The sequence below is a fragment of the Lampetra planeri genome, chromosome 15 (assembly GCF_965212315.1).
Source record: "Lampetra planeri chromosome 15, kcLamPlan1.2.h2, whole genome shotgun sequence".
Classification (NCBI taxonomy): Eukaryota; Metazoa; Chordata; class Hyperoartia; order Petromyzontiformes; family Petromyzontidae; genus Lampetra; species Lampetra planeri.
The window spans coordinates 10,240,260-10,264,109 of NC_136121.1; the positions used below are offsets into that span (position 1 = coordinate 10,240,260).

The window sequence follows — 23,850 nt, forward strand, 5'->3', positions numbered from 1 at the left end:
ACACAGGAGGTCGTGGGTTTGATCCCGACCCTGACGCCTGCTGTATATTTGGAGTTTGCGTGTCTCTCTCTCTCTCATCATCATCACGGTGGCTAGGAGATGTTAACTACCTCGCCTGGTACACAGGAGGTCGTGGGTTTGATCCCGACCCTGATGCCTACTGCTGTATATTTGGAGTTTGCATGTCTCTCTCTCTCATCATCATCACGGTGGTTAGGAGATGTTAACTACCTCGCCTGGTACACAGGAGGTCGTGGGTTTGATCCCGACCCTGACGCCTGCTGTATATTTGGAGTTTGCGTGTCTCTCTCTCTCTCATCATCATCACGGTGGCTAGGAGATGTTAACTACCTCGCCTGGTACACAGGAGGTCGTGGGTTTGATCCCGACCCTGATGCCTACTGCTGTATATTTGGAGTTTGCATGTCTCTCTCTCTCATCATCATCACGGTGGTTAGGAGATGTTAACTACCTCGCCTGGTACACAGGAGGTCGTGGGTTTGATCCCGACCCTGACGCCTGCTGTATATTTGGAGTTTGCGTGTCTCTCTCTCTCTCATCATCATCACGGTGGCTAGGAGATGTTAACTACCTCGCCTGGTACACAGGAGGTCGTGGGTTCGATCCCGACCCTGACGCCTGCTGTTGTATATTTGGAGTTTGCGTTTAAGAGTATTTGGCTGCTTTAAATTCCCACGTGATAAGCCACTCCGTTGAGGTATCATTCGTGATGGGCAGGTTGATTTTGAAAAAAGAGCCGTATAGCTCAGTGGGCCTTACCTGGTCCAATAAAAAGTTTAAAATAAATTAAATCACGACGTTTCGGGCGCAACACAAGCGTCCTTCTTCAGGTGGGGACAACTTAGCTTTCGCTTTAAAAAAAAATACCGTGACTTTACTGAAAAAATCAAAGAGTATGAATCCTTGCAGTCACGAAAACTTCTAATCTAGAATAAAAAGTTTACAGTTAATTTTAAATTAAAGAACTGATTGCAAAGCTCGTAAGAATACACGCGCTCAGCAAATGTGCCCATTGTTAAAGTTGCCTTCGTACCGACTGCATTAGCGGTTAACGAGTTCACTCGCCGCATGACTTGTTGTGTCGCACAGGGAGAGGGAAGATTTGTCCACAGCCCCTCCGGGAGGTGCCTCGACCGCTCCGAGACTCTGCAGCAGGTGTTCCTGGCACTCTGCAACCCGACCAGCCTGAACCAGCGTTGGGAAATCAACCACATCAAGTTCTGAGAAGCACTCGTGAGAGACGGACAAACAAGCCTGCAAACAAAAGAGAAACAACGGAGCCTCATGGCCGATCGAGGAGTCCTGGGCAAGTTGTGACAAGGCAAGCGTGCGGATCGCCCGGCTTGCACGATGGTGTAGGTCCGAACCGTCAGGCACTCCCGTCACCTCTCCCAGGTGCTGCGATGTCAACGGAGTTCAGAAATTTGAATTCCTGAAGTGAGCAAACGAGCCTCTCTTTTTTTTTATATGAAACAAAAAATACTTTGCCCGATGGAAAATGTCACGGAGGTGTTGCCACACGGACGCACGAACTCTTACTTATGAAGTCGACAATCTCCACGTCTGCGTCAAGACGAAAGGACGTGTTGCGACCGTGCGAGATGGAATTGACCGTAAAATACAATCACCATTGCACATGTACATGTACAGCCGTTCACCGAGCCACTACTGCATGATGGCCTCCCCATGCCATGTGGGTTATTTGACGATACATGATACCTACCGACTGCAAGGATGCATTTTACCGAGGATTGTACGTGGTGTCCGATCAAGCTCGCCGATTTTGTGCAGTGTTAAGAACTTAAATGCCACACACCATACCTGAGGAGAACGATGCATAGTGCAGTATTCACTTATAGGAAGATTTTAAAAATCTGGTTTAATTTCAGCTTCATATTCTAGGATCACCAGGGGAAGTCACTTTGAATTAACACAAATATGCAAGCTGTTGCGTCATCATTGTACACCTTTGGAGAAGACACTAATATATACAATATACCAAAAAATAGGGTTTTTTATATTCAGTTGCAAATTCGACCGGTGTGAAGATAGTTTTAGAAATATAATTTTAGTAAGATGGACCTTCCAATTCATGACATGAACACTGCAAACGTGTAAAATCATATCCCAAATTGCGAAATACAACATATTATAATCACCTCACAAGATCCGATTTTCATTAAGGAAAACCCGAGTGGTATTTGTTTTAGAAGTGCCTGCAAAATGTTTCCAGCCTCGCAAAGACAAACGGGATGCGTACAAAGTTCAAACTGGTCACGGTGGCCACACACAGGGTTGCTTAAATCAACTGCAAATCAAGTACGGGCAGCACAATCTTGGCTGGAACTAAAAAACCTTGCAGTCCAAATAACTATGCTCACCAAACATGCGTGCAAGCAGTGCTTTGAACCAATACTTTTCTTTTTCAAAACGTCAAAAAGTTGTCGTTCACGATAACGCAAAGTTTTTGATAAGCACACGAGCTTGAATTATTTACCACTCTCCAGAAAGGTTAAATGCGAACGTGCAACAACAACGAATATTTCCGTCACATAGTAACGTAGGGCCAAATTGCCGAGCACCTTTTCTCATTAGGCATGCAACGTCAACAGCTTCCCACAACTTATTGTAAAGACACTGATAACGGTGCAGAATGAATCGTGAGAACGTGCCAATTTCATGGTACTGTTGTATATGCAAGAACGTGTTGCAATTGTACTTGGGTTTTGTTAAAAGATTTCAACATTTCGTAGGACTTAAAAAATGGGAGTGCCAGATGGAATTGTTGGGTTATTAAATTTCCTTCGTCTCCCATCAGTAAAACCCATGCCAATGCCAAGTTTCTTTGGTAACTTGCGGTTTTCATTCTCCCAACTACATAAATAGAAGTGCAATGCGGAGATGCGAGTGCCTTCTAAAAAAAAGGCACATTAAGGTCATGTTCCCCTCGAAGTTACAGCTCTCCAGGTTGTTGGCATACCAAAGCTTTACACATCATACCTAAACCCTGTCAATCTTTTTCTGCGTTTGGAGAAATAACCATGATTTGCATAAAAGCACACCGAACATTGAGAGTTTGAAACGTTTGTATGTTGCATCATTTGTAAAGTATTTTATCATTAAAAGTAAATTTCCTTGATGCTGTCCAAAGGATTACATTTATGTTGCACCTTAAATACTTATCAACCGTTGCAACCCCCCCCCCCCCACAAGCAAAGAGGATGGACAATGTTGTAAAAAAAGACCATTTTATTGTTGCTTAAAAGTTACAGAATTTTATTAAGTCCAACAGACAAGATAAATGGACAACTTTCATCAGAATATATGTGAAACAAATTCACCCTACAAGGTTAATATTCAAAGCAGACAAAAACCCCAGGCTAAAAAAATGTATTACAAGCCACAAAGAAACAAAAGCAGACTGTACATAGTGGGAAGGAATTTTTTTTTCTTTTTCCAAGTGGCAATTTCTCAATACAGATTATGCTTTTTGAGTCTCGAACCTAGGTAAAAAAAAAATCTCAAAAGCAGGTCTCAATCTAATCAAGTCTACACTCTGCCACACAAATATTTCTGTTTCCTTTCAACCAAGCAGTACTCTTCTTTCAAAATGGGCAAACACTTCATCATAATTGGCCAATATCAAAGTTCTAATTTCACACAGCTATCATACATCAACTTGACATTAAGTGGCCCACTCGAAAGTAATGCATCACCAATCCTTAAACAAATTCAAATAAAGTGTTATAAGATACGCTGGCACAAGTCAATGCATATCATTGCTACATTTCAGTTGTCATTCATCTGTAGTTCTTGGTCAACAAGGTCGTGAGGTTACATCTTAGTTCAATTAAACCAACACCAAATCTATTTGAAGAAATATGGAGCGGGCCCTTGAGTTGACTGTACAGACATTGAATTTACACAATTATAAAGGAGGTTTAAGAAGTATTTGTTAATTCAATAAACATCCCTGTCCTATCCAACCAAATTGAGTTTCCTATTTTGCTCCAAATATCCAACAGTTTAATGCTCTCAAATGCACAGTAGTGCCCATTAACCAACACCAAAGCCCTTGAGAAACTATTACATCAATTATGTCAAAGCTGGGATTCTGCCATGGGCAAATGTAATAGACTTCACATTTTAATTTTTTACGTTGTGGGATCACTGACCCCCCCCCATCCCCCCAAACTGAATAAATTCCCTCCAAACCTCCTTAAAAAAAACTATCAATGTAAGCGCCTGCCAGTGAAGCATTTATACATCCCTACACCGAGGATGTTTTACACTTTCTGCTGCTGTCAGCCTACTCGTCATCATCCTCATCATCATCATCTTCCTCCTCCTCATCTTCCTCGTCATCATCTTCCTCGGGTGCAGCCTTGGAGGGTGCCGCCTTGCCCTTTCCACGGTACGCCGCCACGTCCTGAGAAACAGAGAACACTTGCGCTTACAGCACAGAACATGGGCCAAGACATGCACAAGCAAGCGTGCAATCGTGCTACGTAAATAAAATCGTGGCCCATTTTAAATAAATGCCACGCGACTGATTTGTCCCTCATAACCTTTATTAGCAACATAACTGAGCTCTGAATGAATCTGTTTTTTGAGGCTTATGAGAAGCAAATAGCATGCATGCACTGATTAATGCATTCATTTGGGAGATGTGCCTAAAAGATTTGTCAACCTTGAATGTATTTTCTTCCCTGTAGAAATGCCAACTGTTCAAGCAAATTTAAAAAATACAAATTGGTTCCCGTTTCAACACATGAACTATCACCATTTATATTACGGCTGCTTTGCAAATTGGCACACTTTAGCTGCCCAACAATAGTGTGCATTTCCAGATACACCGCCGCACATACTGCAGGACTTTACCAATACTCCAAGGCGTGGAATAAACGCAACTGTCGTAATTTGGGAATAAAACTGCATGCAAGTATTTTTTGTTTTTTATAAGTATCACACTTGCTATCAATTTCATTAGGTTATTAAATGGCCTTCAGCTCCCCACACATTTCCACCGCAACAAGCAACTCACGATCGCTTCGTTAGAAACCTCACCTTCTCATACTTCTCCTTCAGCTTGGCAGCCTTCTTCTCATACGGAGATTTAGTCTCGGGCGTGAGTAGTCCCCACATCTCTCCCAGCCGTTTGGCAATCTCACCGATGCCCAGGCCGGGGTGATCTGCCTTCACCTTGGGCCGGTGCTCCGAGCAGAACACGAAAAATGCAGATCTGTGCACAAACACGGCGATAGGGCCACCATGTGTTAGACCAACACCACTCACCTGGCAAACTTGGACCAATCTTTTCCGTCGGCCACATTCGCTTTAAAAGCTACGACGATTTCACAAGCCACTTACAAAATACATACAAGGTTTCTAGACAGCCTCAACATAATACGCTTTGACTGCCACGGATTAAATTGCACAGCACAATAGCACTCACTTTGTACGCAATCACATTAGTGTCTTTGTGGGTCGTGTGTGAAATAGCAATTCTCAAGACTTGCTATGAAAAGTAGATGCAACGAAGTACACAAAAGGCCCCTTTGTAAATCTACTGTTTAACGAAGGGGGGCCTCCCCGCAGTGCAAGGTAATTGGGAAAAATAAAACATTTTTAAACCAGTGACGAGGCCACTTTCTCGGCGGCAAAACACCACAAAACAGGATGCCGCAGGACTTACGGGGGCCTCTTGGGTGCATTAGGGTCCTTTGTCTTCCTCTTGCCCTTAGGCGGAACGTAATTTTTCATCTCCCGGTCATAACGTGCCTTGTCAGCCTTAGCCATTTCCTCAAAACGCGCTTTCTCCTTGGGAGACATCGTCTGCAAGGCACAATAATAGAGATCCATGTTCGTCAACGAACTCCACTTACAGGCGACCAATGTCGATAGTTGCCAAAAAAAGTGGGGAATTATGTCAAAAGGGCATCACGAGCATCTTTACCTTCCAGCGCTCGGAGCATTTCTTGGAAAACTCGGCAAAGTTTACAGATGCCTCCGGATGTTTCTTCTTGTGCTCCTCGCGACAAGTCTGCACGAAGTATGCATAGGAAGACATCTTCCCACGCGGTTTTCCTGGCTCTCCTTTACCCATTTTGTCACTAGAACACAAAAAATGTCAACAGTCACTATAAATAGACCACTACACACTTTCTCACAACAGAATATTTATGGCAATTAATGCGTTTGACGAGTTAAAATGTCCATTCCGGTACACAACGGAATTGGCAGCGAAACGCAACCAATTGGTAATAAAAGGCGGGATTTTTTCGGTGCCATTTGCTCGTCACCACATTCTCAACATCTGTCGAGTGGGAGGTGTAAAGGCAGAGCCATGCCTTTCATCTTCTTAAAGGTCTTGTGAATGAATACCCACAAGTATATACGTTAAGTTGCCAAAAATTAATAGCTGCATTATTGTTTGAGTGTAATTTAGTCAAAATAACTAAGCAATCAATACATAACCCTATTAACATGTCTGCATTGCTTTCACATTACCCACTCTTTTTGGACTTTTTCAGATACCTCATCACGCAGATGCACATCTATGTAGAAGACCTTTAGCCCATTGATTTGCCTTTTAGCTAAACGTGGCCTTTTTTAATTAATCCTATTTTAACACTACAAATCGCTTGGGTGCCATATCACTAATCGGCCACCTTGACATCTCAGAATGTCTTACCCAGGCGGCGTTACATCAGCGCACACATTCTAAATCCGCAATGTTGAATGACACGATACTGCATTACCCGTATAAACCATGCCAAGACCGTCTTCACCAATTAGCACGGCAGTCACAACATCGTGACACGAGATCCCAGGCAACTAGACCAATTTACCACCTTTTTTATAATCAATCTACAGTCGCATTAATACACTGCACACACACCCTGGGAATAACGCCAAAAACTCTAAGGGGCCAATTTTGACAGACATGCACAGTCTGCTTTTGTACTGTACCCTAGAACAAGACGTTACCATCATGCGTGCAATTTTACATTGTCCATGGCTAGCCAATGCTCAACACGCACGCCTATTTCTGTATTGATAATTACCAAATTATAATTTTGTGGGTTAGGAGTTTGACATTCACGGAGCGTGACTATGTCCTAGCCCAGGGGTCGGCAACCAAAATAACAAGAAGAGCCATTTCTTTCCAATTCGGTACAAAATTCAGTATTTCAAGAGCCGCAATGCATCTGAGTACATACTGTACATACGTACATATTGTCAAGAAGCAGCCCGTAAAGAGCCGCATGCGGCTCCGGAGCCGTAGGTTGCCGACCCCTGTCCTAGCCATTCAATTAATTACCAGTGGAGAAACAAGCACTGGAGGCAATACTAGTTACGATGTTAATTATCATCTTAAACCAGCAAATTGAAATGACTGATAAAAAAATATATCATCATTCACCAGTGCATATTAACAGTAAACAAGAACGTGCTATTTATCTCGGTTTATAATAAAGGCGCAAATCGCTCATGCCATCACACGTCAAAGAGGACAGGGCATGTATACACACACATTCTTTGCAATCCTACCCAATTAAGGCTACTTGAATGCAGCAATAATTTCGACAGAATTTATAACGGACTTGCAAATTAAAGACAAAATGCAAAAGCGAGATTTGAATGCCTGCGTCTTCATACAACAGGCTATGGATAATCGTCTACTAAAAGCCAGTAGAATTGACAAATCCCTTAATTAATCTTTCACGGAAACATGAAATGTGGCGTCCTCATTAATTTTATACGCGTGTGCTCCACAGCAAAACTAAATAAATTATTTCGGGTGAGCTTATACAAAATGCATCATTACCATTTTTTTTACAAATGCGAAATGCATTTAATCAAAATGGAAAGATCTATCCAAGCCGTTAACAAGGCGGAGGAAAGGGAAAATAAAAAAAATCAATGAATGAATGGATGGAAGGCATCGCCTGCAATGGCGATGGTGGCCCACCACCACCACTAACAATAGACAGCAACCACGCGGCCGAGCCAGGGGCGGATTTCAATGTAACAACACGAATCTTTGGTCCTAAAAACAACAAAACGGAACCTTAAAAACAGCAACAGGCAAAAAAAAATTTAAATAGGTTTTTACCATTTCAACTGGTACAAAAACTGAAACCTTTATATAAGAAATCATGTTTGCAATAACCACAACACAAGCAGTCAAAATACAACCAAAAAGAAACTCTGATGATAGTGCATATCATTATCAGAGTTTATTTTTGTTTGCATTTTGACTGCTTGTGTTGTGGTTATTGCAAATATGATCCCTTGTATAAAGGTGTCAGTTTTTGTACCAGTTGAAAGGGTAAAAACCTATTACTATATTTTGCCACTGGTAAAGGAAGTCTCATAGGGAAACAAATATTCGTATAATAAACCACAATAGACTCCACGGGATAACCTCGCTCAACTTTGTCCGGGTCATGTACGGGTTCTAATGATTCCCGCCGTCCGCGTTGCATTCGTTTGTTTATATATTGTTAAAACATTAAACAAAGAATGTAGGTTCAAAACACGCAGAAATTTCACATCTCGCTATTTCAAAGCGCATATATTTAAATGGTTACTTAGATATATATGCATTAATAAAACTAGTTTTTAATAAACATACAATATTTAAAAACACAAGCTTCACAAATGTTCCATAATACTTCAACAACGTGACAAGCTCTAAGTAAAACCATGTTTACGATTCTAAAACGTTTTCACACAAAAGTTACCACTACAACGCACAAGCTTATAGCAAAAACAAATTGTAATTGAACAGATGGCACCTTTCAAACAGAGGCGAAATACAAACCGCGCCATTAAAACATTCGCGGTAAAAATCTGCTAAAATTCAAAGACCAAGTATATAACTGCAAATAAAGAAAATAACGATAGAAGTTCTACATTTTGAGTAAAAAAAATAATTTTTTATAAACGAGACCATTTAAATGCGTGCACAGTAGACTCCATCTTTAGCGCCCGTCGGGCCCCCACAAAGGTTTTGAACCATTCCCTTACAGCTCCAAAAAAAACACCACCACATCCAAATAGAACAGCGACTTAAGCGACGAATATCTCCCCTGATTTTTCCTTCCATTTTCATCCCGTAAAGCGAAGAAAACAACCGCGTCAATTTAACAAATAACCTCAAATTAACATTTTACAAAACGCGCGCGTTCCCAAAATGGCCGTGGTGCCTTCTTCACACGCAAGCCCGATAGGGGGTCACACTCCTCGCGCAATCGCGCCTCGAGGCTCATTCCTACCATGCCACCGCGCTCAAAAGCCCAACCATCGTGAGCGGTACATTCCAGCGGGGGTCCCGACGTCAATCCGGGGCCGATTCGCCGCCGCGAACCCCGAGAAAATCGCACGGGAACGCGTCGAAGAAGGGGGCGAACGCGACCGCGCAGACCGTCGCCGCCATCTTACGTCGCCCGCAGTGGCAACGGCAGCCGCCCCGCGTTGATTTGCGAGCGAGATAACAGACTGCGATCACGGCCTTCTCGTTCGCCCACCGACACGCGGATAAATTCAGCGTACGAAGTTAAACGAACGACGGCGTAAACGAAAGAAAACGGCGGAGCGCGATCGTCTATATCAATATAAAAAATTACAAAAAAACAACATACACCCCCCCCCTCTCCTCCTCCCCTCACACCACCCCGTAACTAAACCGCGGCCACACTCGACTCACCCGCCACTTGGGTTCGCTTAACGCTGGCGCGGTACCGTGCAACGGCGGAGGCAATGGCAGCTCGCGGCGCTCAACGAAGGCGCAATAAGCGACGATGGAGCGCGCTCCCATTGGCTGGCGAAGCCGCCGCCGCGCTCCCATTGGCTGGCGCGCGCATTTGAATCGGATGCGCCGCTCGCCGTTGGCCGGCGCGCGCATTGGGGGGAGGTGGGGGGGTGGGGTTAGGGGGGAGTGGGGGGTGGGGGGAAACCGGCGCTCGTCCAATTGGCTCGCGCGGCGCCGGGCGGTACTGAAGGGGGAGGAGGTGGGCGGTCCTAACGGGGAGGAAGGGGGCGGTCCTAAGGGGAGGAAGGGGGCGGTTTGAAGGGGGAGGGGGGTGGGAAAACGGTCGCGCGGGCGCTTAAGAAACCGAAGCGAAAAGCGCGGGAAAAAACTAAGCGGGTGGGGGGGAAAGCGCCCCCCTCACCCCGGGGGGGTGGCGCCCTCCTCCCCCCTCCCCCTTGCCCCTCCCCCCTCCCCCCCTTTGTCCCATTCGGTTTTTTGGCGCCAAAAGTTCCCCCCGGGTCGACGCCGCCGCGACGCGGGGTGAAGTTTAACGCCGCTGGAAACGTAGAAGATTGTGCTCACAAGTGTTGCTATCACGTCTACCAACACCAGCACCACCACACAAATATTTAAGGAACGAAACAGGAGGATTTCTCCACAAAATATGTCTGTCGCCTGACGAAGTTAGTTGTATTTGCTGGCGAAACGTCGTGCTCAATGTAAATGTTGCAGCTTTGCTATCCAACACACTGTACTAGTAACGAATTGGCATGTTGTGTTTACGTGACAAACCTTACTAATTGCTTGTGGCGGGTTTAACGACACATTTTTCTATTTAAGCGATCCCAAAAAGAATATTACAGATATATTTGTTGTACTGTTGATGTATGTGCGAGAGACGATACGTTATTGTGCGTTTGTGCACACAACAGTACTTAGTCGTGTTAACATCGTATCGATTCTTAGAAAGCAAACACAAGGTCAAGAATATGAATACAACATCGCGAATTGATAGAGGCTTAGTGCCCCGTATCCCGCTGTAAACATTGAACGACTGGGTAGGTTTTCCCTCACTATAAAATTATTATTTGTACATAAACTAAATCGATTAAATGCGATTGTATTCACCAGGTTGTGTTTATCGAAACATGATCGCAATCCGAGCGGGAGTATATTAGTTGATTCAAAGTTGTGTCGAAACGGCTAAGCGAAGTTTTATTTTGAGGTAATCAAAAGGCTGTGATCTTGGTTCTTTCGGTAAAGTCACGTAGAAGGGAAATAATAAAATAATTAAAATAATACGTAATAAGATAAAAAAAGTAAAGTCACGTAGAAGGGAAATAATAAAATAATACAAATAAAACAAGATAAAAAATTTAAGTCACGTAGAAGGGAAATAATAAAATAATACAAATAAAACAATAAGAAAAAAATAAAGGCACGTCGAAGGGAAATAATAAAATAAAAACTAATAACTTTAATTTCATTATCTCCCTTCTACGTGACTTAATTTTTTTTATCTTATGTTTTCTTTTTATTATTTCCCTTCTACGTGACTTTACCGAAAGAACCAATAAGATGAATCCCTGCAGTCACGAAAGCTTTAAATCGAAAAGGCTGTAAGTTTGTGAGGTATTGTTAGGCACTTATGCGAATTGCATTGAGTACGATGTTGCGTGATATAGTTACTTTTAAAAACACGTTAAGCTACGCGTTAGATGATATAGGTAACGCGTACTCTTATGTTTTTTCGGTAAAGTCACGTAGGTAAAAAATAGAAATAATAAATAATAGAAATATTTATTTTATTCCTATTAAATAAATAAAAATAATACAAATAATAGAAAATAATAATAGAAAAAAAGCTGATTTTTTTTTCTATTAAATAAGTAATAATTGAAATTATAAAAAATGCAAATAAAATAGAAATATTAATTTATATTAAATAAATATAAATAATGCTAATAATAAATAATAGAAATAAAGTTATTATTTTATTCCTATTATAGTTATTGGTCATTATTTATTTCCTACGTGACTTTACCGAAAAAAAAACTAAGAGTATGAATCCTTGCAGTCACGAAAGCTTCAAATCTAGAAAGGTAACGCGTACTTTAGTCTGTTTAGCAGATTGTTTGAGCATCCTTCACACGTTTTAACGTGGAAGGTCCCTGCATATACATGAGTTCACGTTAAACACAACATTGTGCTAAAGTTAATGCTTAACGCCCTATCCTGTTGTGGGCGACGTAGTATTATCGGTTGTATCTTATCACACTTGTATCCATTGATCTACCCGCAAGATAAAGGCAGACTCAAGGCATTCTCTATGCAAAACCATACATGCTGATTAAACACAAAGCCTGTTAACATTGATTAGGTGGACTGTATATATTGAACGAAATGAACTTCAAATGTAAGATGGTAATGGTTAAACTTTACAACTACTGGCCGTTCTGTTGCTGTATTAATTAACATTTTTGAGGGGTGGTTTTAAATCCTACGTAAACATTTCACCATTATGGTTTTACTCAATGCCATTCACATTGAGCAGTGTTCACTGAAACCTTTGCATAGGTACATCACAATAAGCAATCTAAACCGTACACACTAAGTGCATTATACCCCAATCCTCGAGTCGTTATAGATACATGTCTGAGGTTAAACATACAATGGTCTTACTGCCGAATCAATAGTGCTTGTAAAGTACTAGTGGCTGGTTACATTATATATATGCACTTCAGTGTTCCCATATTAACACGAGAACAACCTGCAACTTTATTTTCCACAAATTCGTTTTCCACAATGGTGTAACACGAATGCATGCATGTCAACCCCGTATCAGTGCCCTACCTTATTACAGACCAAATCAGACCTTATTGGTCACCCCGTGCCCCGTATAAATCTAAACGTTTATCCTACAAAGATCCCATCACAAGGGAGAAACACAAATAGACAATCACCACTACAGTACTCCACTCACCACTAGTACACTCACCACCACTACACTCACTACCTTATTCCAGACCAATTCAGACCTTATTGGTCACTCCGTGCCACTTATCAATCTCAACGTTTATCCTGCAAAGATCCCATCACAAGGGAGAAACACAAACAAATAGACAAATCCATTTTAAAACGTACTCGTATGCCGTATGGAAAACTCAATGTATGGGTTGATATGCTAATGCATGTCTTAATTCAGTGGTAAAGGGCTATAAATGATTATGCTAGTGCAGAAGTGTATCTGGAAAAGTATTATGTTTCCAAGGGGCAGTGACGGACAAGATTATAATCCCAGGCTGTGGCTGTAGACGCGTTTTCTGTATTTCACATCTCCCTCCACCAGGTGGCACCAAAATACAACAAAAGGGACTCTGATAATACTGGTAGGAACCCACTGGTTCCACCAGCCCACGGGATTATTGTCTCCGTCCGTCCGTCGTGCAGGGAGGGGCTGGGTGACGAAGAGCTGGGTGGGAGGGGTGGGGCTGGGTGGGAGGGGTGGGGCTGGGTGGGAGGGGTGGGGCTGGGTTGGAGGGGTGGGGCTGGGTGGGAGGGGTGGGGCTGGGTGGGGAGGGGCTGGTCACCCAGTGGTGCCCTTATAAAACTCAACGTTTAACTTACGCCGGCTTGTGCCCGCCCTCACATTCGGGCATATTTGCGGAATACACCACGCCGCCATTGACCCTGGCCATTGACCGAGCAACCCAACGTTCCTACCAGCTCCATCCGCAGGAATGTGTTTACTAGAAATTAATTTCGCATCGCTCGTCGGTTTGGCAATGGTGTTCAGATTATAATTATTAATGTGGGTAAGTTAAAAGTTAACGATGTTAGGCATTAAAGGTATAATGAATGATTCGGCGATTCCATAATTTTTCGGATGCAGGGTCATGTTTCTAGTAAACTTATTTTTTTAAATAACATTTTGGATAATCAACATTTAGTCAACGCAGTTACACTACTAGTTAGTGTTGCGGAGACAGGAATGGCATTTGAGTTATGAATTGAGCTAAGATATAACAATATCGGCTAGTTGCAAAGAGTTACATCGATACAGTATTTAGGATATTGTCAGTGCTAGAGAATTTTTAATCGATAATCATATTCGCAGGCAAGTAAGGGAGTGATTTTTATTTGTAGTCTTATGGTTAGTACTTGTGCAATTACAAGAAATAGTTTTTGAGCCAAGGACAGATAAGGTTGGAGTAATTGTTATGAATAGTGAATAAGGTTAGGAATTACCATTGCAGCAAAGTCAACATTGTGCATGGGTACAATCGTGTTCGAATATTACGGCAGCTGAAATATAAATACGTACCATTTTTTCGTTTGGTTAACTGTTCATTTAATTAATGCGCCATCCCTGCGCCTTTATGAAAACGAGGCACGTCCTACACAACGCATCCATTAAATGCGCCATGCGTGCAGTGCAACTGCATTGATTCGCCGCGTTGTGGAGCAGCATCCCAAGAATGAGGGAATGGCAGTTGTTGAATCGTTGCCCGCCTGGCCAGGATTATTTATGGCAGGCTATTAGTATTACAGAACTGTGCGCCGGGGTGTTCACAAACTCGTTTCGCCGCTTATCTGCGACGTTACCACCATGATCGATATACCAACACGGATGCTTTTTGGCAATTTGTAAAATGTCGGTCTCTGTGCGTTGGGCATAAACAAAAATTCCACACCAAGAGCACGTTTTCATTTGCAATCGACGTTTCTATTTTTGTGTCTATATGTGTAGACTGTACTGGAATTGTCCCGACATCCCAGTGGAGGGCCCACTTGAAATAAGAAACCTTTATTTTAATAATGACTGCGCCATTAATCATTATTATACGACTGTATATAATTGCCATACAACACATTTAAAAACCATAAAGCAGCCGAATGCAGCGCCCACAAAATAATGCAGAAAGCGATGGCAAAAAAACGACGTATTCACTTTTGCAATACGTTTTTCTACCACCAAACATTTTTCCCAAAAATTCTTCAAGTCATTCAAGCTTGGCTTTAAAACAATGATAACGTAAAAAACATGATCACAAACGTGAGCTTAGCCGCTGACACTTTCAGAAAACGAGTTAGTTATTTTTTTCCCTCTCGTTGGCTCTGCTGCTAGGGGACACAATGAGCTGTGTCTCCTCCATCCCACGCGTATCCTATGAAAATGCCCTTCACAGGCTCGCTCGCCGACCACATGCTGATGCTATTTTGGCGATGGGATTCGTGGGCGCCCAGGCAGCAGGCGATGAAGAATAAGGCCAGGTCATAGCAGTCACATAAAATTGCCTGCAAAGGGAAAGAATGCAGTGTTTCTTGATGCGTTTCACCACCAGGTCGTAGTTTACTGGAGGACATAAAGCGTTTTTTTTCTTTTTATAAGGGCACATTGATTTTCATTGTAAGTTCACACACACACACTTATTACCACAGTTCTCATGTACATGTGCTTTGTCAATCCACTGCGGGAGGAGGGTTCTCCACACGCCGTGCAGATTGTAGCGGTTATTTGGCCATAATTCACCACGCTGATCAGTGCGGATTGGTCGAAGGTGGAAAGCATAGGCGTGGAACACAAGTGGAATTTAACAATGGGGTTTGTTTTCCTACACTGCCATTAAACTGGAACTGCAGTTCCATCACTAAACGGTGTGATAGGGGATTGATAATGAGCTGAATATAAATATGCTGCAACTTTTTTTTTTCTTTTTTGTCAGCAATGTCTGAATCGCATGATACAATTATTATTTTCACTCGTCATAAGAACCCATTCCTGTACACACATAGTCTTGTGGGTTTTAGGAACCAAAACTGCTTATGATTGAGTCACCAATCACTGATATTATAGTCTGTATCACGCATTGTGTACCAAGGTAAATTGAATTTAAATGTATGGCCATTCTTACTTGAATGGCAAACATACATTTTCCAAAATATAAATATTATTTCACATCCCCTTTGTCATCCACTGCTAGATGTTCTTTCCACGACGTATGATTTATGAGGGTTGATATATATTTGGTAACATTTCAGTGGGAAAATTATATTACGATTTAGCCAATAGGTAAACAAATGTAGCAATAAGTGTAACTGGACGAGCTTTCACGTAGATTTAAATTCAGCATAGCTTCGAGGAAAACAGTAACATGTCCACATTAGTTGTGATAACTTCTGAGTGAACGCACCCAGAAGTCAACATTCTACTCTACATGCATAGCTTTGGGTTGAAGGTGTGGGGAGGCCCTCATCCAGCAGTGGATTGGATTGGCAAATGGCTATACATATACGTACATGCACAGAATCACTATGATATATATATAGCATAGGAAGGTAGTCCATAGTCTCCATGGCTGGTATGCTCAGTCCATTAACACATTACATTCCTGGAGTGTCAAATGGTGATTCAACGTTATACGTGGCATATTAATGAATGCATCAGTATATAACGCTTGAGAAAATGGCATCACTAATTTAATCTCCGTGCATTTCGTGTTACAAGAAGGCTGTTCCATTGAGTATCTTTGACCTTGGAGTAAATATTCTATGCACATTTGGCCACAATGTACTTTCCTCTCACTCGTATATATGCAATACTAATCTGTGAGCTGTAGTCATTGCTGGTGGGTCTCATTATAATCCACTAGCTTGTTAGCCCGTCCTGGGACGTAAGCTGAAATATTAAAGATGCAAATTAACGTTTATTGTGATTGTTAATTTAATTAGGAAATGTAGCAGTTAAATATTTTTTTCTTAACTTATGAAATTAAATTAAGGTTTCTCCGTATACGATATTTTGTGTGAATCTCTTATCGGTGTTCAAAAGGTTTCCCTGCAGTTGACTGACAAATTTATCTTCACCGATGGACGCTTGATAGCGAAGAGTGAAGAAAGTAGAGTGCTGATACTGTCTGAAGTAACTAAGCAAATAACGAAAAGCAAAGAGAAGCATTAGAGTTACGAATAAATTGATCAGAGTATAATTTTATCTTGTCTAAATGTAATGGCAGGGAATATTGAAAAAATAATGTTATCAAACACTTCACTGCATTTCACTGTAGCACTGTATTAATGGCAGTGAATGTTGCACAAAAGGAAGTCATAAAACACCTCACAGCATTTGACCACAGCACTGCATTAATGGCAGTGGTTGTTGCACGCAACTAACTCATAAAACACCTGACGTAATGTCACAGTAGCACTGTATTTAATGGACGTTCAATTACTGACAATCCACTGCTCTGATACTTATCTTCCGCTTTCGCTCTCTGGGGTTGAAAACAATTGGAATTCGATACAATGTCTGCAAAGTAGAAGAAAAATGTTTATCATAGCATAATTTGGAAGCGTAAAGTCGACTTACCTTTTGTTGGACGTGCGGAAGAAATAAAGGCACCAAATGCACTGATGCGGCGTAGAATCATTTATTGCCTTAACTTTCTTTCAAGATACATAAAATTGACTGGGAATTTGCATAATTTGTTTAATCATAGCCGCTCGACCTTCTGCGTTAGTCAAAACAATCCAGGCACAATAATAATGAGGGGGGGCGGGGAGTGACGTCACGCACGGGACACAGACATTCTTGGCTCATTATATTAGTAAATACCACACGCAGGTAGCAGTTGGCACAACATGCCTATGACCACATTTGCCGGAATGCGCTTGATTTTATCAGATTTCGGAAGCTAAGCCTGTATAGTACTGGCATGGGTGACCACGAATAGAATACAGGTGTTGTTGGGGTTCTGGGCAGGAGAGTGCAGTGCAGCAAATACACAGATTTTTCTGCACTCTCCCCACCACCACCGACTCGCATTGACCAGCGTGGTGAAGTAGGGTCAAATAGCCTTCACACACAGCAGCGGACTGACAAACGAACTGTTAATGCATATGTACGGAATAAACATTACATTGTCTGCACCTGTGTGGTAGAACTGTGATGTCTAATGACCTATATAGAACATCGGATAATTGATTTAGTCGGCCTCATCGTGAGCAACAACAGAGATGATAATGCAGTTAATGCATTACGCTATAAACCTAGCGACATGAGTTTGATGCCACTGCTGTCACGGTGGTTGTTTGACTATACCTTACCACGCTGATCAATGCGACTAAATGGAGGAGATCCAGGATCGATTCAGATATCACTCACCACTGATGTTAGCCATGGCCAGGAATCAAACTCTGGACACCGGTTTTAGAGTACAATACCCTAACCCCTGATTCTAGATTTGCAGCTTTCGTGACTGCAAGCAATCATATTCTTAGGTTTTTTCGGTAAAGTCACGTAGGTAAAACATCAAAATTAATGAAAATAAAATAAAAACAAAAATCACGACGTTTCAGAGGCAACACAAGTCTCCGTCATCAGGTGGGACCGTCACAGCCAGATTAGCTGCATCAAGTGAGGCAATGATTCAAGATGTAATCCCTTTAAAGCGAGTTGAGGGGGGAGGAGAGGGAGGGGGGAGCTCATCAGAATATGGTAGCCAATGAATAGAACGTATCGGGAGGGAGGGGGGGCGGGGCCAAAAGGGTGGGCGACGGCGTGGAAGCGATTGTGCGCAAGCGACAAACTACTGCACACGCCAACACAATGGACAGAGAGGGGGAGGGGAGGTCTGATACACATGATAGACAAAAGAACGAAAATGCCCATGTTTATACCAATGCTGGCTGAACAATGAAGAGAGTACTGTTAAAAAATAACTGGGGATGTTAACACTCGGTAAAGTAAAGTAAAATAGTGCCTGTCAGGTAAGATGGTCCAAAAAATTGTAATTAAGTCTTTTTTGCGTGGTTGATAACATCTTTCCAATGATTACTAAGTTTGTACCCATCATCACGGTTGAAATTACGTCTGTGTTTGTATATTTGTATGGCTTCGTGTACAAACCTTTGATGGTAGCCGGGAGGTTTGCAGAGAACCTTGGTCTCGGAAAAGACAATTTCATGAGAGCCCACCGAGTTGTAGCAATGATCGGCAACGGCAGAAGAATCAGTTCTGCCGTGTTTCAGATCTGACTTGTGCTCGCGGACACGATCAGAAACATGACGTTTCGTTTCTCCAATGTAGCAATCACCACAAATGCAACTCAATTTGTAGACTCCAGGATACTGTAAGTCAGGAACGACATCCTTCACAGATGGAATCAGATCACGGATTTTATGCACTGTACTAACCCCTGCCCCACGTTTTGATGAAAACAGATATGGGAACCCCATAGATCTAAACAAGTTACGTATGTATGGAAGGACACAATGGAGGTGTTGTGAAGAGTTGCATCAATTAAATAATTTCGTTCTGCTCATACCATCGGCATCACAGGATTGTGAGAGATGCCGATGGTGTGAGAAGACATTCATCCCTTCATGGCTATTGCAGATACATACCGTGTCAACCTATATGGTTTACTCCAGAGGTGGGACAAAGTCATTGTTATGCAAGTCCAAGTCGAGTCGCAAGTCATCAAATTCATGACTCGAGTCTGACTCGAGTCCAAGTCACATGACTCGAGTCCACATCTCATAGGTGGGACAAAGTCATTGTTATGCAAGTCCAAGTCGAGTCGCAAGTCATCAAATTCATGACTCGAGTCTGACTCGAGTCCAAGTCACATGACTCGAGTCCACACCTCTGGTTTACTCTGTATTCTTGTACAGGGAAATTTAGTTTTTAGGTCCATATGGCATACAGCCGTTTCAGACGGGAACAAACATTTTTTGTCTATTTGTTTGTGTTGCATTCATTGACCCCCCCCCCCCCCTTCGCACGTGAATGACTCACAAGTAATATCACATCTATCCCTCTATTTAAGGAACGGATCAGAATGATTTCTGCACAAATCTGGCTCGCCTAATGTAGCTAGTTATTACTAGCGAAACGTCGTACTCAGATTCTAAATGTTGTGGATTTGCCCTCCAATACACTGGCGTTGCTGTACTAGTGACGAATTGGCATGTTCTGTTTACGTGACAAACCTTACTAGTTGGCTGTGTCGGGTGGTGGCGGGTTTAGCGACGTATTTCTATTTACGCAATCTAACCCCAAAAATATGTATTATGGACTTTATAGGATGAACGTTGATATGTGACCAATACGGTCTGAATTGGTCTGTAATCAGGTAGGCACTGATTAGCGGTTGACAGCGATGCAGAAACAGCTGTGAATATTCGGTTTGTGTGTTGACATGACCTGAGAAAGCCTCTTTCGACGAACGACTTTCCATTATTCTACCGTTGCTGAGTTAGCGTGACCAGAAGGTGGCGATACACACCCACGTAGCAACATGTCACTCCGTAGAATATCTCCCCCTATCGGTGTAAGCGTGGCGTGGCAGCTTTTCTCTCGGCAACACGCAGCGTAAAAGGCCCCCAATGTTTTTTAAACAATGTCGAAAGAGCCATCGGCTGTTAGCTATATATGTTTTTTTGTAACACAAACGACTCGAGGCACGATTCGCGCTGTCGGCCGCGAAACAAAAGCACGGTTCTATAACACACGCAAAAACAAAAAAAAATTCGATTTAAAGCTTTCGTTACTACAGGGATTCATCTTCTTGGTTCTTTCGGTAAAGTCACGTAAATAAAATAATTAAAAATGCCATGTTTTATTTAAATATTATGTTTTATTTTCATTATTTCCCTTCTACGTGACTTTACCGAAAGAAAGAACCAAAAAAATAAAAATTCTTGTCAGAAGTGGGGTTCGAACCCACGCCTCCATTCGGAGACCAGATTTCCCGCGTTGAGGCACGGAAGGCTTCGTTTCGCCTTGAGTCTGGCGCCTTAGACCGCTCGGCCATTCTGACTTCCAACAACGAGCTGCGTCCGCTGGTCATATAACCATCGCGTCTCTCTCGCAATACTGCGACAGTCGTCGAACAAGAAGAGGCTCTCGGAGTGGCCGACGTCGGCGATTTGAAATAAAATTATTTTTTGAAGAATCAGCAATAAAACGGGAGGTGTTGAGGTAGTTCGAACACCGACTGGGAAACCTTTTTTTGTTGTTGCAAGGAATTAAGTTCGCATTAACCGCACTTGTGGTGAACACGCATGGAAACGTGCTTCGATGATAATAATAAGAACATTGCATTGTGTTTGAAACTGATTGTCCGACACGCCGCGACAAGCCATGGTCAATCCACTGCTGGATGATGGTCGAGTAGTCTGTCGTCCCAGACTGATTTGACCCCCTACCACCATTCTGACTTCCAACAACAAACTCGATGCCATATAAATTAACGGAGGTTTCTACAACATTGCACCATCAGCAAGCTTCGCGTACTCATCGTGTGCAGCCGTGGTCATTCATTCAATCCACCGCTGGATGAAGGCCGCCTGTCAATCCAGCGAGGGCTTGAAGATAAAGCATTGCCGCTATTTATAACGATGGGGCTAATACCAAACGACGTTGGGATTTTTTTATGATTATTATTATTGACGCTCCGAACTCCAACATTCTGTACACACAAAGGGTTTACGTCTATGGGTGACTCAAGACTGTGCTTTTAATCAACGCAGTTGCGTCGCTTCGATGTTCAGTTCCATACCTGTCAACCCCTTATCAGTGCCCTACCTTATTCCAGATCAATTCAGACCTTACTGGTCACCCCGTGCCCTTTATAAATCTCAACGTTTATCCTACAAAGTCCCATCACAAAGGGAAAACACAGATATAATAGTTTTTGCCTGTATTGAAACTTAATTTCCCTTTACAAGAATACAGGGTTTAAAGCGTATGGGTTGACAGGTATGAGTTTCTGTACAAATGTATGCGCAGTATAGTAACCTGAATTTAATTGACTCGTCGGGTCGAATTGGAAAAGGCCCCGTTATGAGTCGGTGTATATATTCATCGCTAGGTGGCGCTGTGGTATGTTCACCTATAACACAGCTCTACCAAAAGTGAGGTGATGTTTGGGTTTTTTTACTTTCCAACCGAGTAAAGCATTGGCACGTTTCGATTACGCGACGAACCCTTTACTAATTGGCTGTGTCGGGTGGTGGTGGTGGGTTCAACGACACATTTATATTTACGCGATCTAAACCCAAAACACCTCTATTATTGGAAAATATTGGTCGCGAAAGCCTACTGCGTGTTCAAAACTAACACAGTTTATAGTACTGTGAAGGTTTTTTTGGCGTGAATTTTAATGTGTCGTGAACCCACCACCACCCGATTTGTAAGATTTGTCACGTTAAACAACACGTGCTGGTCACGAAAGCCTTCGTTTTAAAATGAAAGCCTGCGTGTTAAAACACAGTTGTAAATGTACACATCCAAACAAACCCCGACTTCTGAGTGATCACCCTTCTTCCATAATACAGTTTTTTTTTAGGTTAGATGATGTAAATATATAAATGTGTCGTTAAACCCGCCACCACCCGACACAGCCAAACCCGCCACGGGTGGTGGAGGGTTTAACGACACGTTTATATATTTACGCGATCTAACCCCAAAAAACCCTCTATTGTGGATGATATTGGTCGTGAAAGCCTACGTGTTCAACTCACCCTTCTTCCCTTTACAAATCATCAGGCGTGTGCAGCGTGTAACGAATTACTTTGTATTTCAACGGAGATGTGTGTTTTGAGCGTTAAACGCCGACAGGCAAGATCGTGGCGGATAGTGAGCATTGGAGTTTGGGGATTGTCGAGTTTGTGATTTTAACCATGTAGCACTCACGCCTTTACTCTGTACTCATCCGCAATGGCCTGACAACGAAAGTTCACCCACGCTCTGCCCAACCAATTATCGAGTCCATGGCGATGCTGATGTTCGCGTCCGAGCGGTCTCGGGCGCTGCACTCAAAGCGAAGCAGCCCTTTCGAATTCCACATCTTACTGACATCAATGTTTGAGGTCACTTTTACATCTCCAAAAAGCATATTGGGTTAAATTATTATCTTCCACCTGCACTGTTTTTTCTTCTTTCGTATGGCTGATGAAGATGCAGAGCAGCAACAACAACAGTTTCGCATTCAGGTGGCCAAGCCAGACAACCGCATCAGGAGCAGTAGCGGAGCAGTGCATCGCTGTGATGTCTTCTTCATATTTGTCGATCGGCCATTGCGTCGTTACACGTTGTACGGTACGTTCTGGGTGACCACAGTCGCACAGCGGAGAGTTTTTTTAATTTTCCATTTGTCCATTTGGGTATCCGCATCTGCCACGGTTTGTGGGGATGCGATTTAGGGTGGATCATGACCTTCACTGCATTGACCAACGTGGTCAAGTATGGTCAAACCAACCCTCATGGCCAAAACATATAAGACCTTGTTGTTCGGCGTCCGACGGTTCACCCTGCGCCAAGAGAGCTTCTTCAGGAACTGAGAAACGGCCGCCCCACGTGCACAGGAGTGTCTCCTCAGTTGAACTGAATGCACTGAATAAGCTCCCAGAACTTGGAGGGAAACGTTGGCCATCATGCCGAACAACATGCTGTACAAGCCGAAAACACTTACAGAGTATAATTATTATTACTACGACTGTACTATCATTATTGGGATTTTTTTTCGGTTGGACGAGGGGCGGCTTAAACTTAAAACTGTGCGCATGACACGCACCCCGCACTGTGACTTATGAGTTGTTTAATGTCCAGGGTTGGAACGCCCAATAGCTGAAACAAAATTGACATTTTCAAGCTCGTAAATTGTCCTAATGCCTCCTTAACTGCTGCATCTTAAACCCCCTAAATCACCCGACAGCCTGGCTCGCTGACTCGTCTACCGCTAATGGCCTGTGGTGCGCACACACACACAGGGCAGGGAGGGGGGTGGTGGTTTGTGGCGATGGAGGGCTGTGGGGGGTAGTGGGTGGTTGTCACGGGTGGTTGTTGTTACGGTGGAAAGGGGTGGAGGGGGGGTGTTGGAGTGGCTGACGCCACCACCGCCGTCGCCTCGGGATGATTTCGCTTGTATCTTTGACGCCAATCTTTAACTTTTCCTGCGCGCCACATCCATTTGTCACTTCCTGGCCACTTTTGAGTGAGTGCAATTCATGGAATAATGGTGTCACTTATTTACTCGTCTGGGTACTCCCACGTCTCTTCCACG

General features: G+C 42.9%; 2 protein-coding genes and 1 non-coding gene across 5 annotated transcripts in view; 1 reads left to right on the top strand and 2 right to left on the bottom strand.

The window, feature by feature from the left end:
- The window catches only part of LOC144722833 (N-acetylgalactosaminyltransferase 7-like), a 119,035-nt gene extending 115,875 nt beyond the window's left edge, over positions 1-3,160 (top strand). The window contains 1 exon segment of the mRNA XM_078601280.1: positions 1,111-3,160. Within this exon segment, the coding sequence (XP_078457406.1) occupies positions 1,111-1,245 (135 nt within the window). The 3' untranslated portion in view covers positions 1,246-3,160.
- An 88-nt stretch (positions 3,161-3,248) lies between these two features.
- On the bottom strand, positions 3,249-9,927 carry LOC144722712 (high mobility group protein B2-like). Of its 3 annotated transcripts, none has more exons than XM_078601046.1 (5): positions 9,737-9,927; positions 5,978-6,134; positions 5,717-5,856; positions 5,089-5,263; positions 3,249-4,450 (listed from the first exon to the last, which is right to left on the bottom strand). In XM_078601046.1, exons 2-5 carry the CDS (start codon positions 6,125-6,127, stop codon positions 4,331-4,333), a joined length of 585 nt encoding a protein of 194 aa, XP_078457172.1. In that variant the 5' UTR covers positions 6,128-6,134; positions 9,737-9,927; the 3' UTR covers positions 3,249-4,330. The 3 variants fall into 3 exon arrangements, with proteins under 3 accessions (XP_078457172.1, XP_078457173.1, XP_078457171.1); XM_078601047.1 differs by lacking the exon at positions 9,737-9,927 and adding an exon at positions 9,472-9,734; XM_078601045.1 differs by lacking the exon at positions 9,737-9,927 and adding an exon at positions 9,306-9,645.
- A 10,559-nt stretch (positions 9,928-20,486) lies between these two features.
- TRNAL-CAA (transfer RNA leucine (anticodon CAA)) lies at positions 20,487-20,604 on the bottom strand. The gene is made up of 2 exons: positions 20,567-20,604; positions 20,487-20,532 (listed from the first exon to the last, which is right to left on the bottom strand). It is a non-coding gene; the product is annotated as a tRNA-Leu (tRNA).
- Between the last annotated feature and the right edge of the window lie 3,246 nt (positions 20,605-23,850).

Excerpts from the sequence above, each read along its gene's own strand:
- LOC144722712 (XM_078601045.1), bottom strand. The coding sequence starts at position 9,334 with ATGGTTGGGCTTTTGAGCGCGGTGGCATG. Across the intron at positions 6,135-9,305 it reads CTTTTGAGCGCGGTGGCATG|TGACAAAATGGGTAAAGGAG; the intron begins GTAGGAATGAGC and ends TTTGTGTTCTAG. Across the intron at positions 4,451-5,088 it reads TGAAGGAGAAGTATGAGAAG|GACGTGGCGGCGTACCGTGG; the intron begins GTGAGGTTTCTA and ends TCTGTTTCTCAG.